General features: G+C 35.2%; 1 protein-coding gene across 3 annotated transcripts in view; it reads right to left on the reverse strand.

Moving 5' to 3' along the window:
• Positions 1-7,852: 7,852 nt before the first annotated feature.
• LOC150083767 (leucine-rich melanocyte differentiation-associated protein) overlaps positions 7,853-20,124 on the reverse strand; it is a 92,885-nt gene continuing 80,613 nt past the window's right edge. For all 3 annotated transcript variants that reach the window (XM_090377475.1, XM_090377473.1, XM_090377474.1), the window contains exons 6-7: positions 19,840-19,936; positions 7,853-8,048 (exon numbers count right to left, since the gene is read on the reverse strand). In XM_090377475.1, the coding sequence (XP_090233601.1) occupies positions 7,969-8,048; positions 19,840-19,936 (177 nt within the window). In that variant the 3' untranslated portion in view covers positions 7,853-7,968. The remainder of the gene's footprint in view (positions 8,049-19,839; positions 19,937-20,124) is intronic.

The raw sequence follows: 20,124 nt of genomic DNA on the forward strand, positions 1-20,124 counted from the left end.
TAATTTTCCAAGAAAATTATCTAGGCAATTTTCTATTTTTACTTGATCATTTACAATTGTCAAACATATCTTCCATTTGATAGGACTTTAGGACTCCACAGGCTTGTTCACCTTATCATGCTTAGAGCTATAGGCACTCCATATCAGGAACAACCAATAAAAGTAAATTTTTGAGTTGTATTTTCTAAGTATTTTTTTCAATAAATCTAAATATCAGACTTATTGAAAAGAATGCAATAAAATAAAAAATGATGTAACTAGATTGAAAAATAAAGCAATATACATCTCTCAAAATACTAATATACATCTCTCAAAATGATACATTTGACCTTTTAAATAGCATTTATTTCACACATACATGGTATGTATAACAGTTCCTTCAAAATTCATAAAAAATTGTGTACAAAAATACAACTGAAACTTTCAAGGAATTGTAATTTTATGCATAATAAAATAGTCACTTAATTATATTATAAACATGAAACCATTTGATAAAATACAAAATATAATTGTTTCATAATCACTTTGTAGATATATAAATGTTAATATATATTTGTAAATTAACAGCACATGAACTTTTCAGACTTATACAAATTCAACTATACAAAGGCATTGGATTTATTAAAAATCCAAAAATACTTTAATAGCAGAACAAACAAAAATCAGTTAGAATTCTGCAAAAATAATTATAGTGAACAAAAATCTAAATCACAGTTTTATAAATTTCAAAATAATAAACAGCAAGGTTCTTCAAACAACGTAAAAATTTTTCTGCAGTATTAAAGATTACTATTATTGAGCAAAGTACAGGATTTTCCAGACATAATTCAGAAATACCTATGTAGAAATTTTTCATATTGCTATCTGCACAGGGGCATTATATAAATTCAGGAAATGTATCTCTGGGAAAAGTTTCCACTCCATGGAAAAAAGCACTGAAAAAAATCAATCAGTGGACATCCATAATTTAAAATATGCAAAAGTTACTGGCTTAAGAAGTTTGAGGAAATCTTTATTTACATTAAAATACAGTTAAAGTATGACAAATTTACAGTTGCAACAAAATGATTCTGTCAGAACCTGATTTTATTTTAATCTCATAAAAATTAATACTGATCACATTAGAAATGTTATATAAATAATGGAAAGAATACTCAAAATGAAATTACACCCGTAACATAATTTAGTTTTTTTTTTGTCCATCAATAAGACTGGACATTTTATGTATACGGGAACTAAATGCAGGATCATTTAGACAAGACTTCAGTTATAGCTCAGACACAGCATGGTTTTGTTAAGGGGAAGTCTTGCCTGACCAACTTGATTGGATACTATGATGCAGTCACAAAAGAACTGGATGCAGGGAATAAATTTGATATTATATACTTGGATCTTAGAAAGGCTTTTGATACTGTTGCACATGGAAGACTGCTACACAAAGTGGAGCAGTGTGACATTGGAGGCAAATTGCTGCTATGGATAAAAGGGTGGTTGAGTGGGAGAAGACAGAGAGTGGTAATCAATGGACACTGCTCATCGTGGACTAATGTTATTAGTGGAGTCCCTCAGGGCTCAGTGTTGGGTCCATTATTGTTTTCTGTATTTATAAATGATATTGATGATGGTATATCAAGCTTAATGTCCAAGTTTGCAGATAATACAAAGGTTGGCAGGGTTGTCAAGGACACTACTGACACTACACTGCTGCAACAGGATCTGGAAAGGTTGAGCAGATGGGCTGAGAGGTGGCAAATGAAGTTTAACATTGACAAATGTAAAGTACTACACATGGGAAACAGCAACCCCAGAGCAACGTATCAACTCTGTGGTACTACACTGACAGTGGTAGAGAATGAAAGGGACTTGGGGGTGATTGTGCAGGCAGATATGAAGTTCTCTGAGCAGTGCAGACGGGCTGCAAGAGTAGCTCATGGAGTATTGTCAATGATATACAGGAATTTTTCCAGCAGGGATAAGGAGGTGATTATTCCATTGTACAAGGCAATGGTCAGGCCACACCTAGAGTACTGTATACAGGTCTGGAGGCCTCATTTCAAGAAGGATGTAGAGCTGCTGGAACGAGTACAGAGAAGGGCAACAAGATTAGTGAATGGAACAAAGGGGTGCTCTTACGAAGAAAGGCTTAAGTTTTGCAAATTACAGTGTCTGGAGACTAGGCACCAGCGAGGTGATCTGATAGAGGTGTATAAAGCCTTGAATGGTTTAAGCATGCTCAATGCTGATGGGATTCTTCCTCTTGCTCAGAAAAATCACCTGAGAGGGCATAAATTCAAATTGAGGAAAGACAGATGTAGGATAGACGTGCGGAAATTTGCCTTTAGCCAGCGGGTGGTTGGTTGGTGGAACAGACTGCCATCCCTTGTGGTGGAGGTTGATAGCCTAAATAAGTTTAAGGCTCAGCTGGACAGGTATTTTGAACGAACAGAGGGGTGAAGTGGAAGTGGGGTGTTTTTTTTTTTTTTTTTTTTTTTTTTGGCTGATGCTGCATAAGCTTGCTTTCTTGCATCAAATGCCTCTACTAATGCTAATGCTAATGCTAACTCCCTGACTTACGCAAGGGTTGTGGTCTGCAGAATGCTACATAAGTTAGAATTTTCCCCATGCTTGTGCAGCATTCGCAACTATGCTCGCTGACTTGATTGAATCAAAAATGAAATGTTCGATGAACATGTAAATAGAATTATTTATTGTATTTATTCAATTTTTTATCTCATGCGCAGAAAAAAATTTACAAAAGCATGCAGTTTAAAAAAATTTATTTCAAAATTATAAAATTACAAAAAAAATAAAGGAGACAGGCATAACATCAGCAAGTTTTACCTCTTGAGCATCGTCGCCAGAATCGACATCAGCTGATAAGTATGCCGCTGCGGAGATTTAGAAGGGGTTGGCCGCTCAACCTTACGAAAGAACATAATAATGGATGACTGGACGGTGGCTTTTTTCTTTTCATCATAGATTTCTTTGTAGCAAGCAAGCATATCATTCGCATTCACCCCTCTGTTAACTTTTAAGAATCATTCACTGTCAGGATAAATCTCAAACCTCGCCATTGCCGATGCAATTTCACGAAATGCCGTTGCCATCTCTCTGGTGATGAAACCTCTTGGCTCCTCATTTGGTTCATCTTGAGCTTCGTCAGCATTTACTTCTTTCACTATCACTGCCTGCAAGTCAATAAGTTCTTTGTTAGATAATTCCTTCTTTTCTTCCTCTATTAACTCCTCATCTTTGGCATCAACCTCCAACTGAAGCTCTGCAACCTTTATAATCTTATCTGTAACCTCTTCACATGATTTGTCTCTGTCAAATCCTTCGAAGCCTTTTACGTGCCGTGGGCATATTTCCTTCCATGTGCCATTTAAACAACTTTTAGTAATTTCTGCCCAGGCCTTATTAATGTTTAAGGCGACATGGTAAATACTGTAAGATTTCCAAAATGTAAACTCTTAATGTAAAATTTTTCTCATCGTCTACTGCAGAAAATGCCTGAGCAAATGTTGAGCATGAATAATATGCTTTTAAATTCGAAATAACACCCTGTTCTATAGGTTGGATGAATGAAGTCAAGTTTGGCAATAGAAATATGACTCACGTTCAAATTGAAATCATCTATATGTGTAGGATGTCCAGGAGCACTAATAGAAGCAAAATCTTGAAAGGAACGTCACTGTCTTTACAATAGTTTTCAACCGTGGGAATGAAGCAGCATTTAAACCAATTCTCAAAGAGATATTGTTATCCATGCTCTCTGGTTCGATCAGAAATACACAGGTAGGGTGGTTTTATTGATGTCCTTAAATGCACGAGGATTTCCAGAATGGTACACAAGCAGTGGTTTTAATCTGTAATCTCCCACTGCATTGGCGTGGCCCTATCTTTTGATGCCTTAAATAAAACCTGGCATTGTATTTTCCTCTTTGACAATGTATGTTCGATCCAGCATTTTTTACAAAGCAGTCTCGTCAACGTGAAAAATTTGCTGCGTTGAATAGCTGCCTTCGTGAATAATTTTTTCCAACAAATCAAACAATTTCTCTGCAGCTGCAGAATTGGCACTGGCGACTTCACTGCATACTTTAACATTGTAGAAACCAGCACAATGCTTGAACCTATTAGACCACCCAATGCTTGCCACAAACTTGGGTTGGGGTTTGACGTACTTATCCTTAATATTTTTATAAACACTTGTTGCTTTTGCTTGAATGGTCATTAGACTCAGGGGCACTCGCTTCTGAATCTGATTTTCGATCCATATTATTAACAGCTGTTCCATCTTCGATATGATGGTGCCATCTTCGATATGGCAGCGTTCTGGTGCCATCTTCGATATGGCACCAGAACGCTGTTTTGTGATCACTATTGATCGTAAAAACCCACAGAATTCTAGTTATCGGTATTATCGCAAATGCAATAAGATCAAGTTTACTACCAGTTTATAATCATATGCACTAACAGAAAAGCCCAATAAACCGGAAAGTACAAATTGTTTTTGTTATTTTATGGTCATGACCTCCAGAAACTTGGTTTGGAAAAATATCACAAAGGCATTCAAAATTGATTCTTATAACGGGAATATTTAATACAAAAATAAATGACCTTTCATAAATAGTGCAAAATTCTCTCTAATATTGCACTTCACAAGATTTTTTGATAAAACTAAGCACATACACAGCAGCATAAACAGGTGTGTTTAAATTGCATTTAAGAACTTCAATTCTAAAATTAAACTGAAACATAGGCATGTATCATTATCAATTTTGTAACAATGCCTTATTGGGAAAATTAAATGAACTAATCTTGTGTGCAACCCTTTAGCTCAAGTTCTACCGGTCATATTTCCTAGTTAAGAAAATTAACAAATTTTTAAAATTATTTAATAGCAATTATTTTCAGCTGATGACGACGAAAGTGTATTGCAATTTCCATTATAAATATGACCTTTTGGAGAGATAAATAGCTTAGAAATATAGTGAAATTTTCAACTTCCAAGGATTGGAACGAATTACAACAAAAAAAAAAAAAAAAACACAATATGTTATTGGTTCACATTACGATATTTTCACAATACCTCCATTTATTTCTACAGGATGCAAAATACATTTCCACGATTTTTTTAAGTTTGCACCGGCTGGAAAAAACTTACATAAAGTTGAATTTCGGTAAGAAATATTACTTAAGTCTGGGAGTTCCTGTATTTACAAAAACATGACATGGAAGGGGGGGGGAAGTAATATTAATTCCCTAAAATCAGTTCAAATATTATCAGGAAGTTAAATTTTATCTAATAATCTTGTGGTCTCTTATTTAAACTGAACTCAACTAAATAGATGAAAGCAAAACAACAATTCATAGTGTAAAATCCTGATCTAATAGTACAGTCTCATTTATCCAATATAAATGGGATTTAGAGTATCAGATAATGAAAATGGCAATTAAAATGAATAAACATGTGTCATCATGAGAGGATGGTGGAAGATATTTGAACTAATGATACTGTCATTAGTATGCATTGGTTTAAAATGGAATGTTAGTAAATGCCGATTCTGAGAGCTTTTCTCAGCTCTGTTTATTCCAAGAACTAACAGAAGTCAGTTACTCAATGAAAATCCATTAGCTTGCATTCTACATAATGACTTTTGACAATACTGCATTAACATAATAGGAAATATTTAATACAAAAATAAATGACCTTTCATAAATAGTGCAAAATTCTCTCTAAATATTGCATTTCACAAGATTTTTTGATAAAACTAAGCACATACACAGCAGCATAAACAGGTGTGTTTAAAATGCATTTAAAAACTTCAATTCTAAAATTAAACTGAAACATAGGCATGTATCTGTGTTATCAATTTTGTAACAATGCCTTATTGGGAAAATTAAATAAACTAATCTTGTGTGCAACCCTTTAGCTCAAGTTCTACCGGTCATGATTCCTAGTTAAGAAAATTAACAAATTTTTAAAATTATTTAATAGCAATTATTTTCAGCTGGAAATATTCTTTTGATGATAAATAAAAAAAAAAAAAAACATGGTTTGAGTACCCACATATTTTGTATTTATCTTCACAAAGTTGTTCTGTTGTTTTTCTTTTAAGTGTTAAGGTAACCAAAGCAATGATACTGTTACTGATGTGCACTTAATAAGAAAAATCTGCATTTCTGCTTGAGAATAATGGTAATTACAGCACTGGGCAGAAAAAGACTTTATAGAGAAATCCCCCAATCTGCAACCAAATCAAACCTGAAACAATTTCCACATAGATGACAAGTGGCAATTTTACTTGCCAACAGCCATCAGAAGAAAATATACAGTATATGCAAAGAAACACTCATTGTCCTATGCATTATATTGTTTTCTTCCTCAGGCAGAAGAGGGAGCAAAAAAAAAAATGCATAGTTGCTCTCAAGAAGTAAAAATTAAAACGATAGCTTCTGGATTGAAAACGGAAGACAGAAATTTAACAAAGAATAACAAAACATTCACTTGAAATTATCACTGTCACTTCTATAAAAATACTGCACAGTTTTTATAGAAATGACCAGTTTGTAAAAAACAAACATGTCAAAGAGTATGAAATTGGACTTAAGTAATTCTTGTATTTTATCAATTGAAGTCCCCCAGTATTTGTACAAAAATAAAAGGCCAAAGACTCAGCAGTGATGAATTGCTAGCTAATTTCACTGGGAAAAAAAATAATTAAAAAAATACATACATATATATATATATATATAGAGAGAGAGAGATTAAACAACATGAACACATCTGATAATAAAAATATTCTTTATTGAACAGCCTAGCAGTTATAATTCAAACCTATCCATGCTGAAAAATTTAATGACATTCTGTTTCAATACTTCCATAATTAAGCATTCTGAAGTTTTCATAATGCTAATAATGCAGTTAGATGCACTTATTGAGACTGCATTCTTTACATAATATGAATAAAACTCTGTTAGAAAAATAAGGGGGCATAGTACCAGAAAATGAATTCGATTTAACTGATTCAAAAAAAATTAAAAAAAATTTACACACCCAACATGTAACTATTATTCACATTATACAGGGTGTAATACAATTTTTCCATCTCTAATGGGCACATCCAAAAAAAAGTTTATGATATGGGTACAAACAAATTTTTCACACCGGTAGAAGCATATTTATCTAATATTATGAGCTTATTTATTTTTTTAATTCTAAAACAAGCAATGATGCAGACTGAAGGTCTAAAAAAAGAAGCATACTGGAATAAAATTCACACGAATATCACTCTAACAGACATTTTAATTTCAATTGGTTTTTTGGTGCATTGAACACCAGCATATCTGTTGGTGAGTTAGGAGAAAAACCAGAATGGGATAGGTTCTACATTGTAGAATTTCACCTTTTAAAAAGTAGATAAAAAATATATATCCATATCCTTCCCAAATCACAAATGCTAAATTTATAGGGTTCAATACACTGAAATTTCCAAATGAAAATGTGAAACTATAAATATATACTAGATATTTGATAAAAATGCAAAAATTATGCCAATATACACTTCAGCTTTGTATTTTATGTAAAATTACAATTATCCACTACAGTTTTCAGTGGACAATTAGTTGTGTATTTCGAAAGACATATATATCTACACATTTTTTTTTTCAAAATTAAAAACAGTAACTTAATTATTAAAATAAAGCACTGACATCAAGAAATTTCTGCATGGCAGTTTATACCTACCATTTCAAGCATTAAGTTCCAACACATTTCATATTTTTAATGAATAATAATTCTTATGTTACTACTTCTGTGATCATGTAGTTAATACTTTTGCATTCTATTTTAAAACCTGATGCAGCTGCTTCCAACTCAACTGGAAAACTTGCAGTCATTAGTAAAATGTTCACGTTTAAATAGACACAAATGAAACAGTCTTTGAATGATTATGCACCCAATATTCAAAGTTCGTTATCCCTGATGAATCTATTCCCTTCAGAATGCTTTCCAGAATAACGATATCGAAGAACACCATAAGCACCTAAGAAAATAACGTAATACAAGTGGTCAGGGTTAAGTTTAAGGGTTTAACGTCTCAATTTTTGTTTCCACAAATAAGCCCTTTATCTTATTACCAAGCTGATACTATGAAAAACTTGATATTTAAATATAAGGTCACTGAGGTTCAGATAATGAGATGCTTTATATGCTAATCCCAAAAGGATGGTTGTATATACTACAACAATCATAAAATAAAGATGTCTTTTTTTAATTATACCAGTACTACTTAAAAACAGAATAGCCTTGATTAATTAAAATTAATTTTAATTATTTTGATCATATTACATTTTATTTATTTTTTATAAAACTTCACCAGCATATCATTAAAGGGTACTGTAATAAATGCAATGTAATTAAAGTACTGTAATAAATGAAATCATTCCATTATTAATTAGCTGTAAACAATAAAATCAATTACTTAATTATATCATTATTTAATTGTTTCTGGGATATATACATACATACACATATATAAATGTACTTTAAAAAATGTGTGCGAGAGAGAGAGAGAGAATTTTTGTCACAAATTGTCAGGAAACTAAGTTTCTCTGTATGGCACCCATTTCCAGTGCTAGCATGGGTAAGATGGTGACCATATAAGGAGAAAGCTTGATGCAAGTTATGGTATGTGAAATAAATCTTTTGTGACTGTGCAATCTAATTTTTGGCAAATATAGAAGAGATCCTCCTAAAGCTATTTCTTGTTGGTATAATCAATTTAGAGAAAACAGCAGTGTTAAAAGGAGAAAAGCATGCACACCACATTGGTCAAAGGTAGTGATTGAATGCATCAGATTACTGTGGATATGGAGCCCTGGAAAGTCAATAACTACTGTAGTTCGGTAAATGTAGTACCAAAATCTACTATTCAAAAAGTGTTATGTAAATAACTAAACTTCACACTTGAAATATTCCATTTAAACATGAAATTACAACATCTGATTCAACTTAAGAAATCAATGTTCAACTCTGTTTCTTGAAAATTGACAATCCTAATTTCTTAAATCAGGTTTTTTATTCTTATGATGCCACAATGTGCAATTTATGCTGTAAATTGGCTTACAACTGCATTTAGGATTCTGAAAATCCTTGTGTTGTATTGGAGAAGCCAATGATTTGGCGTGAACTGACTGTTATTGGACCTTACCATTTTGCCAAAAACTAAAAAAACTGGACAATATGTACAGTAAGTTAGTTTCTCTTTCTCAGATTGATAAACCTGATTGGAATACCAGTTTTCTTTCAATAGATTTAAATAGCAAATTTGGAATCAGTGTATTGGAAGAGGTGGAGTGATCATCTGGCTCCTAGGGGGGGAGGGCAGAAAGTAGAGTGGGTCAGATATGCTAGGCTGAATGTGAATGGAAGCTGATTATTACATGGACATTTTTTAAGCAACAACTGGCACCCATATTGAAGTTTACTCAACAAAAAAATGGCAACAAACTTTCTTGACATTTTGTGACAATAATCACTTGTAGCTTAATTATTTAATAAATGACAGCATATTCAAATAGAGGGATTCTTTTCTAATGACTCACTACATTAAGAATCGCCACATGTTAGCAACAAATTAGGGATAAATTTTTAAAAACAAAAACTTCTTAGACAACACTTGAAAATAACCACAGTCGAGCTTGCAATCATATAGTTGAGATCAGTTTAAGTGTGACCTGATCAGAGCTCTACAAAGATGAAATAATGTATGTCAATCAGCACCCCATGACATGGAACAAAGAGATCAGAGTATATTTAATTTCTTTAAACAAATTATTCAAAGATAAGTCATGTGAGCTTCAAAGTTAAATTTCCTGTCTAATATCACACATAGAAAAGGCCTGATAAATAATGTACCTAATAAATAATGTGGACAAGTGGAACTAGTACATTATTATACTGTAGTTCTGAATCAGGATGGAGTGAATGATGTTTGCAAAAGTGAGTGGTGAATTTCTGTTCAACTAGGTGGTAGCCAATGTGTGAGGTCCAGGATTCGATTTTGACTACAGCAAGTTGGAGATGTCTTTCAATAGTTCTCATTCTCTGTGATTAACAGGATATAGTTAGCTTGGCTGCATACATATAAACTTCAATAGTTACTGGAAGGTCTTGTGTCATGCTGTTGGCCTGGATCACAAATAAGATTGCATTCAGTGTAGACTGAATGCAATCTTATTTGTGATCCAGGAATCTTCTCACAGGGATCTACACTGTAGACAGTGTAGATCCCTGTGAGATACTCTACTCTTGAAAATAAGATGTCAACAGCATATTCCTATATAATCTGAAAGGTATGTAACTGAAAAAATTTCTGTATTATTTTAAGAGAGGTGGCCTTTCAGTCTCAGGCAATGTGTGTCCATAACAATACAATGACTAAATGGTTTCAAATGCTTTCCTGATACCTAGGTTGGCCAAAACTTAATGCTGTCTCCCAATGAAAGCATTGCCTAGGACTGAGGATTAATTTTCAGATTGGATTCAATTTTTTTTTTTTTTTTTTTTCCCTAGGGTGAACCTTCTTCTACAAAAGCATACTGATAATGATCAAAGATTTTGTGGGTCCGAGCCTCTTATGGACCATATTTTCAAAATTTTTGCTCAAACTTGGCAATGATTGTGGTTAGTAGTTTTGAATGCTTACAGAAGACATTTTCTGTCACCTTTTGGGAATAGAAAGGCATCCTATTAACATACTACTGTATTGATCCAAACATGTAAATCATTCAGTGAACATGTTTACTGCATAGGCCTCTACATTTCCACTGTATGAATTTATTCATTGTCACCACATGAATTAATTCATCTGTTTTTGTTTGGATGAGGAAGATTGATTTGGCTGTGTGAGAGGCCAGATGTCCCATCTCCATGGTATCATTTGCATGCAATTCTAGCACTGTCATCATTGTCTTGGTGAATGTCTACCTCCATGTTGCCAGTATATGACTACACTTTTTTTCCAGGTTTTTACAATTTTAGGTTTTGTAGCTTTGTGCACAATAGTCTTGTGTGGGTCTCTGAAACTGCACACAAACTTGACCTGTATTTTTTGTATCCTCAAAAAATAAAATATAATTAAATGACATATAAAAACATATTTGCTGCTTATATTTGTGAAGGTCCTTTCTCTGTGCTCTGTGGTGCTGAAACAAGTAGGCACTGCTTTTTTGTAAATGGAAGGATTTCATCTGTGAAGAATCATCACTCCAAGTAACACTGGCATCTATTGTTTGCAGCATTCTAACATCAACAGATGCATTTGAGCAAGATTCAGAATCCACATCATTTGAATAGAAATCTGTTTCAGTATCAGATAACATATTATAAAGAACTGATTCAATGTCATCAGCTTCAACATACAGTCCATCTTGCATTCCTTTTCAGTCCTGAGGTCCCACGCTGTGAATCCATTATAACAACCCTTTGGAAAAAAATTTATAAGAAAACACTTTTCACACAAAATTTTATCAGTAGACGCACACTAAGGATGATGTTTTTTCCTTGCAAACTAAAGAATTAAAATTCAGCAAGCACTACTTCAAAAAATTTAACCGTTTCTTCTTGTGGAAAATACTAAACTATGTTAATAAGTTCAACATAAGCAATGAACATATGAGACTGTAAACCAAGTATACAGCTTTTATAGCACTCTCACTCTCAGAAATGATGAGGAGCCACCAACGCCATCCCAAGACAGCCTCTCAATGAAACTATGAACCACGTATACAGCTTTTAAAGTGCTCTCTAGACAGTGGAAGCTGCTAAGCAAAATCCTAGCTGTAATGCAAATAGTCCATAGTTCATCAGCATGTCACTACTGAACAGTTGTTCATTTCATGTGCCTTTCCTTTTACAGAATTTGTTTATTGACTGCAACTGAAAGGATATGTAGTTGCATCAAGGAACAAAAATTGTAGTTCATTTTTACAAAAGTATCATTTAGCAGCAAATGTGTTAAGAACAATTCATATTAAATTTTCTACACTTGAGTGTAGAAAATTTAGAAAATGTAGATAAAGCAATAGTCAATGAGTCAATAATATTAATATTTTATTGTAGCAGGCAGGCAGAAATATATTCATAATATAATTAATGTTACAAATTTTTTGATAAACTGCTGTGTAGAAATAGGATGTTGACAGTTTTCCCAGCTTGGATGTTCTTTCTTGAATTAGAGATCCAAATACAGAGAGGGAGAAAAAAAAAAAAAAAAAATCTCTTTTGCTTACTATGCTGTTGACAGGGATGACAAGAATTAAATCCCTTCCATTCTCCAATAGAAGGGAGGAATGCAATCGATAAAACTCAGCCACATTACTGCACATTACCTACCACATCAATGAGAATGATACTATACAATTTACACAGATCACTTAATCAGCCAAAAATACAATTGGCATTTGCAATGGGGTAACCATGTCCACTCAAATATAAGAGAAGAAGTATGTGATGGTCAGCACCTCATGATGTAGCTGATAATATTCTCAAGATGTTTAATTTCTTGAAGCAAGTAGTTTTAAGTTGTTTGATATTGTCAAGAAAGGTAATTTTTATCTAACTTTAAGCCAAGAAATACAGTAGGCTCAACAAGTATGACATGGTTGCCCAGCTTTAGAACTGGATCTTCTACAGAAATGAACTGCAACTGTTTTTTCAGATGATATAAGAAACCGTTATCCACAGCTCAAGTTATAATCCTGTTAATCCTCGAAGTGGTCTTTCAATTATTTTCAGGTTTTGAGAATGGCAAGATATACTAGTCATCTGTGCATAAAATAGAAAAACAGTGGTTGGAACATTCTCAGCTACTAGGTTGATTTTTTAATGAAGAGGGTGGCATTTAAAACTGAGCCCTGTGATACAGCTTCTTGGATGAAGTTACAAAATAGGGTGGATTGAATGCAGACCTGGAAAGGCTGCTGCTTCAAAAAGTTCTGTATAAACTTTGGGAGATCGCCCTGAAGTCTAATGTGTGTATAGATTGTGCAGAATTCATTAAAACCAAGCTGTGTGAAAAGCTTTCTCTATGTCTAAATAAACTGTAGTTAAATGTTCCTTTCTTATGAATGCATTAAAGAATCTGGGTTTCTGTTTGAATCAAGAGGTCTAGAGTTGATCTACCAGTACCACATTGGGATGAGCCGATTGTATTTGTTTATCAATCAGGTGAGATGGCAGTTTACCATTTTTTCATTATTTTGTCCATACAGCTGGTGAGAGAAATAGGCTGATAGTGGAGAGGATTCATTGAGTCTTTGCCAGGTTTTAATAATGCTATGACATGGGCATGGCACCAGATATCAAGGAAAGCATTTTCTGCAAAAATCCAGTTATACAGAAGAAGTAAGACACAAAGTGACTCTTCACTGAGCTCTTTTAATGTGGAGTAGTGAACTCCATCAGGTCCAGCAGCACTAGGTCTTTAAATGTCAAGAGAAAGCCATAATTCAATTATTTTTGGGAAGGGACAGTTGTATGGTTGATGGGGATCAGTGTCAAAATTTATTGTCTGTTTTTCGGCAAGGGATTTTAATATCTGGAAAGCTGGAAGTATAAGAATAGGGAAGAAGTTTGAGCAAAAGAATCTCCAAGAGTGTTGCCAATGTCTTAAGGAAATGCAAAATGTGATTCCTATTCACATTCAGAATGCATAATATTAAGGGAGGATATTTATTATGCATTTTTCTGATACTTTTTCCTGATGGTTTGTGTTTTAGTGGAGACCTCACAGTCGTTAAAGTGAAACGTTTCTATGATTTCACTTTTGCTTGCTTACTGAATATACCTGGCACTGGCCTCTGGCTTTCTTAAACTGCATTAGATTTGAAGTGGTATATGATTCTTACAAAAGTTATTCCAGGTTTTATTTTTCTCTCATCTGGTTTGGTTGCATTTATTGTTCCGGCAGAGTTCTGGGCATATTCAATGATTTGTGAGAATTCTTGATATTGTTATTTCTGTAGCCTGCAATATTCAAATTTGTTATATAAGTTACAGCATTGTTAACTGATATGTTCAATACAACTGCTTTGTCTAAGATTGTTAGCTGCCTGTATTTTTCCCAATAAACTTTTGCAAATTCCCATATGATTGGGACAGGGTGGTATATTTGCCAAACAGGGGAAAAAGCCAGTGAGCATGTGGAGATGTCGACTGCTGAACTTGACCAAGAAGGCAAGTGAAAATAAGTGGGTAATGCAGTATTCGGTAGTATCAGATTTAGCTTATGAAGAAACCTTTCTAAATTTTTCTTCCTGTTTATCGTGTATCCTACCACCCACATAAAGGATAGCTGGCATTAAAATCCCCCATAATGCAGAAGGGAGCTGAGATACAAGACTTTCAAGGTTACTATAAGAGATGTTTTGGTTAGGGGGAAGATTATTAGCTATATTGTGCAAGGAAGCCTGAGGCTTATGCTGCACCAGCCAAAAAAAAATTTGCAAGTTACCCTGAGAGAGAGTGTCAAAAGTAAAAAGAAGGGAATCGCCAAGAAAGAAAAAAAATGATGATATCCAGCTCTCTCTCTCGAATTTTTTTTGGCTGGTGCAGCATAAGCCTCAGGCTTCCTTGTTTGCACAATATAGCTAATAATAATAATATAAGAAGAGAGTGGTAAGAGAAAAAGATTGGAACTCATTACAATTGCAATGCCTCCATCAGATGGATTGGTTACATGAAAAACTATTTTCTGTAGATGATGTGATGTTTAAGTGAGGTAGTAACAGATTTTGCTAAGTTAGTTTCTTAAGACAAAAGGCAACTGGATTATACTGTAGAAGAAGTTCCCAAATGTCATCATTTCTGTGATATCCACTACAATTCCATTGAAGGAAACTAGGCATTATTTAGGTTTAGTGCACACCTCGATCTTCTCTGGCTTAAAATCTCTCTACCTCATTGTGTAAAATTCATCTGTTGTCTCTACCGTTCTCCCAACTCCACTAATCACTTGGAGCTCTTTGACTTCCTCTCTTTGCAACTTGACTTTCTCCAGTCCAACTTTCCTAACAGTGAGGTAATTTTCCTTGGTGATTTTAACGTTCACAACTCCAGCTGGCTTCCGTTTTCTAGTCACACCGACCCAGCAGGTCGAGATGCTGAGGCTTTTGCAATTACTAATGACCTAGCACAGATTGTTCATTTACCTACAAGAATACCAGACAATCCTAATCATACAGCCAATACGCTTGATCTTTTTCTCACAAACAACCCTTCTAAGTTGTTTGTGAGAAAGGTTGAAGTGAGAGGTCCTTTAGGCACTTCATATCACAACTTGGTGATTGCCTCTTCTCCAATGGAACCTTTATCTCATGGCTATTCCCAACCTCGTATTGTTTGGCATTACAAGAATGCAAAATGGGATGACCTGCGAGACTTCTTTTCTTCTTTTCCTTGGTCTGATTACTGTTTCAAAACTTCTGATGTCAACGTTTGCTCAGATCGTGTCAGTGAAATTATTCTTGCAGGAATGGAATCCTTTATCCCACACTCCACTTTAAAATCTCGTCCTTTATCTAAACCTTGGTTCTCCAATAAATGTGCTAAGGCTGTCCAAGAGAAGAAAATTGCATATCGTAATTGGCTTGTTTCTAATTCTTCAGTTTCATTTTCTGCCTACACCAAAGCTCGCAACAATTGTAAAGCAGTTATTAATCAGTCCAAACTAGAGTTTGAACAGGCTAAGAGTAGAAAACTTGCTTCTTGCCCTAATGGTAGCCGAGCATTCTGGTCTCTTGCCAAAGCTATTGGCCGCAACTTTTGCCCATCTCTGCTCCCACCTCTGTCCAAACCAGATGGTTCTGTTGTCACTTCAGCCAAGGTTAAAGCTGACCTGCTAGCATCCCATTTTTCTTTGAGCTCATGTATTAATGATCTTGGTAAAACACCTCCCACCATTCCTAACACGTTCCATTCAATGCCTCCTGTGGTCTTCCGTCAAAAGGATATCAAAAGGATTTTGATGAATCTTGATGCTAAGAAAGCTCCAGGTCCTGATGGTATTTCTCCACTTGTTCTCAAAACCTTGCTCCTGAACTTACTCCTATTCTTTGCCGCCTTTTTTTCACTTTCTTATTCCAAAGGTGTTTTTCCTTCTGCTTGGAAATTTGCTCATATCCAGCCAGTTCCTAAAAAGGGTGACAAATCCCTCCCATCCAATTATCGTCCCATTGCAATTACTTCTACTCTTTCTAAAGTAATGGAGAAATCAATTTTTTTTTTTTTTTTTTTTTTTTATGAAAACCCCAAACACGAAAGGTATCAAAACCTATAGTACTTAGTACCGTGCATGGGTTGAAGGAGAAGTATGGGGGGGGGATGCCGGAAACTTTGCTCTGGAGACTAAACATGGGTTTCGCCACTTCAAGCCTCCAATAAGCAAAGTGGTGGTATTTCACCGGTTGATGAAAGTCATCTACCACCTACTAATTTAACCGCCAACTCTTAAACTACTTAGAAACCTTCTGTCTGATCAACGATCGCCAGTATGGATTCCGTCAGTGTTGATCCACTGGTGATATTCTGGCTTATGTTACCCATTTATGGACTAATTCAATGGAAAAGTTCGGTGAAACACAAGTAGTTGCTCTTAACATCTCAAAGGCTTTTGATCGTGTTTGGCATAAAGGTCTTCTAAACAAGCTTCCATCTTATGGTTTGCCAACTGTTTTTAGTAATTGGTTATCCAGTTTTCTCTCTGATCGCTCACTGAGGGTGATGGTAGATGGCTCTCTGTCTTCTAACTTCTTCACTAATGCCGGTGTCCCCCAAGGTTTAGTTCTTTCCCCCACTCTTTTCCTCTTGTATATCAATGACCTTCTTCCATTGACTGGAAATCCTATCCATAGTTTTGCCGATGATAGCACATTGCATTCAACTTTCCATTTTGAGAAACCTTGTCCAGCTCAATCAGCTTCAAGTTCTCGAAAATCTGCTGCCAATTCCTTAAATGCCGATCTTCAGGTAATTCTCCGGTGGGGCAAAGACAACTTAGTTGATTTCAACCCTTCTAAAACTCAATCTTGTCTTATATCTCGCAAAAAGGATTCTTCTGCTCCTATGCTTATCTTTAGTGACACTCCGATTTCTAGGCAAAATGATATATCTCTTTTGGGGATTACCCTGACTTCTAATCTCTCTTGGCACAAGCACATTACAAATATTGCTTCCTCTGCATCTAAAAAACTTGGTTTTATCTTTCGCTCTCGGCGTTACTTTTCTTCCAAACAGCTGCTCACTCTGTATAAATCGCAAATCCACCCTGCCATGGAATATTGTTCCCACATCTGGGGTGGTGCCCCCAAAACCTCTCTCAGGCTTCTTGATTCCATTCAGAAGAGGGCAGTTATGTTAATTAATGACTCATCTCTAACAGAATCTCTCCACTCACTTTCTCATAGACGCACTGTTTCTGCTGCATGCCTCTTCTACAGATACTTCCATGGGCACTGTTCTTCTGAATTGGCTTCTATAATTCCCTCTCTCTCTTTCAAAACAGTCCGAACACGTGCCGCCACCAGCCAACATCCATTTACTGTCCAACTTCAAACCCACAGAACCAACTTTTCATCTTCCTCATTTATTCATTCAACTGCCGTTTTCTGGTACAACCTTCCTTCATACGTATTTCCTGAAAATTACAATCTACAGAAGTTCAAGTCCAATATCAACAAATATCTTCTTTCGTGTTCTCAACCTCCAACCCAAGCACGGTACTAAGTACTATAGGTTATAATACCTCTCGTGTTTGGGGTTCTCATAAAAAAAAAAAAAAAGCCCCCCCCCCAGTTTGTGTCAAAGCAGCTGGTGACTTATAGCAATCAGATTCCCCCCCCCCCCGGGAAGGATGGTCTCCCTATGTCCATAATCCAGTTCTTGACCTCTTCCTCTGGGAAGAGGTCAAGAACTGGATTTTCTTGGTGAGTGTTTTCTTCAAGGCCTGCTCAGTGAGTCTGCATACCATTATCATCAGAAGCAGTGCTTTCTAAATACTTTGGATGAGCATTGGTATGCGGAACAATGTGGTATGTTAATGGCCTTGCTTATCTTAGTTGTTTTACTAGGTAAGGGAGGGTATACGTTCCAAAAGTGATTGAGCCCAGTCTGAGATTGATCGGTTTGAGGGAAATGTTACTTCTGTTTGGGTACTAGCCATTGTTGTTCCTTGCACAGAAGTGGTTATTGGTGCTAGCTTTTGGATTAATTGAGCAAAAGCAGGTTGGATGTTATTTTGAGGTTGTACTGATTTTTTGACCTTTTTGTGAATGTTTTGTTCAGTTCTGACCCGTGAATATTTTTTTGGGAATGGGCAAATTTTTTGAATTTGAAACAATGTACTGGGTTAGGAATATACAGTTTTATCAAACAGTTGAGATATCCTGCTTTGATAGATGCTGGAAGTCTAGGGCTATCAAATCTCAGGATTATGTTCCAGGTCAGAACAATAGCATTGTCATGTTTAGTATAAAATGCACTCTACATGCACAATTCCCTGGTCTTGTAATTCATTTTTTAACCCTTCTTTTCAGAGGTTTATGAGACACATCACACTCCTAGAGGTGTTTAGAGTAGCATGAGGGGAAACAGTAATGGACAATCCTCCAAAGGATGTAATTTTCTGGAGCTGCTCTGACTGAAATTCATCTGAGACCCTCAATGAGCAAAAAGCCAAATCTCAGATACTTGGCTGATTTTGCAGATCCTATGAGGCTTTCTAGGTATTTCTGGATTTTAAAAGGTGAGACAAGTATCTGAGTGAAAAGAATCTATTATTGGCATCTGGTACTTCATTTTCATGGTAAAAGCAGAAAGAAGAAGATTCACTCTCTTCTACTTCTAGGAGAGATCCCATGTTCTCTACAGATATAAATGATTTAATCAATGTACAGGTATTTTGTATGATACAACAGAATGGAGACTTCATTGACAACTCAATGCTAAGCTTAAAAAGGAGTTCTTTTAATATAAAACTGGGAACATGTTACCCTTCATTCCAGATGCCTATTTCATACACTTAAAATGAAACTTAAAGAGCTGAAAATGCTTGTTAGAAAAAGTAAAATGTGATTATGAATGGACAATGTGTGGTGATTTGGGGGTGTTATCCAAATTCTTAGAAAACAGTCTGGTTATATCTTTTGCTTGCAATTTCTTTGCTTTCTGTGTGAATGATACAGCAGGACTATCATGAGTACTGGTGATAGCCGACTACTATTCGTGTTTCAAAAGGGTCACATGCAATGAACATAAAAGGGTTTTACAACAGTTCAAATTCATCTATGCACAAAAAAAAAAGAAAAGAAAAAAGTGAACCACTGCTAAAGGTTCAATTGGTTAAATTATTTTAATTTGTATTTAGTGCAAAAAATTCATGAGACAGAACAAAATCAATTACAGGTTTGGAATAAATACCAAAATTTGTAGGTGTTTATTCCAAAGTACAAGCTCACATACTTGACTTACAAAAGCTTGTTTGTTTGTTATTTGGAGCATTAGCAACTAAGGCCATATTGCTCCGGGGATATGCAGTGGTCATTCCCTGACCTTTCCGCATCCTCCATATTTGGTGGTGATGGGCTCGAACCCCGGTCTAATCAAGAAGCGTGTGCTACCGCACTGCTGCTCCTTCCCACCTGGCTAGGAAACGCCTACTTACAAAAGCAATGTTTTAAAAATGAAATCAGCTTTATAGGAGGTGTCTTTTTTTTTTTTTTTGCTGTATTTGTCACTACTAATACTAAATGATTAAACAACTAAATCTGAGTTCATACCTCTATGTGATCCTTCTTCAGATGGTGATGGGGGCAGAGGATTATATACAGAAACTGAATCAAGAGCATCCTCCACATCATTGGCTTCCTCTTGCAGCTGTAAAATAGTTTGTACCATAACACAATACTCTTCTAACTAGGTGGAGGGGGAAAAAAAAAAAAAATTTCTATTTCATTATCTGATTTTTAAACAATACATTAATTTGCACTAACAATGGGTGCGCCTAACCATGACTTTCCTGAATAGCCAAATAAGCTGCAGTCAAACCAACCGCTATTTCTCAG

The sequence above is a fragment of the Mastigoproctus giganteus genome, chromosome 7 (assembly GCF_048544385.1).
Source record: "Mastigoproctus giganteus isolate SK-2022 chromosome 7, ASM4854438v1, whole genome shotgun sequence".
Classification (NCBI taxonomy): Eukaryota; Metazoa; Arthropoda; class Arachnida; order Uropygi; family Thelyphonidae; genus Mastigoproctus; species Mastigoproctus giganteus.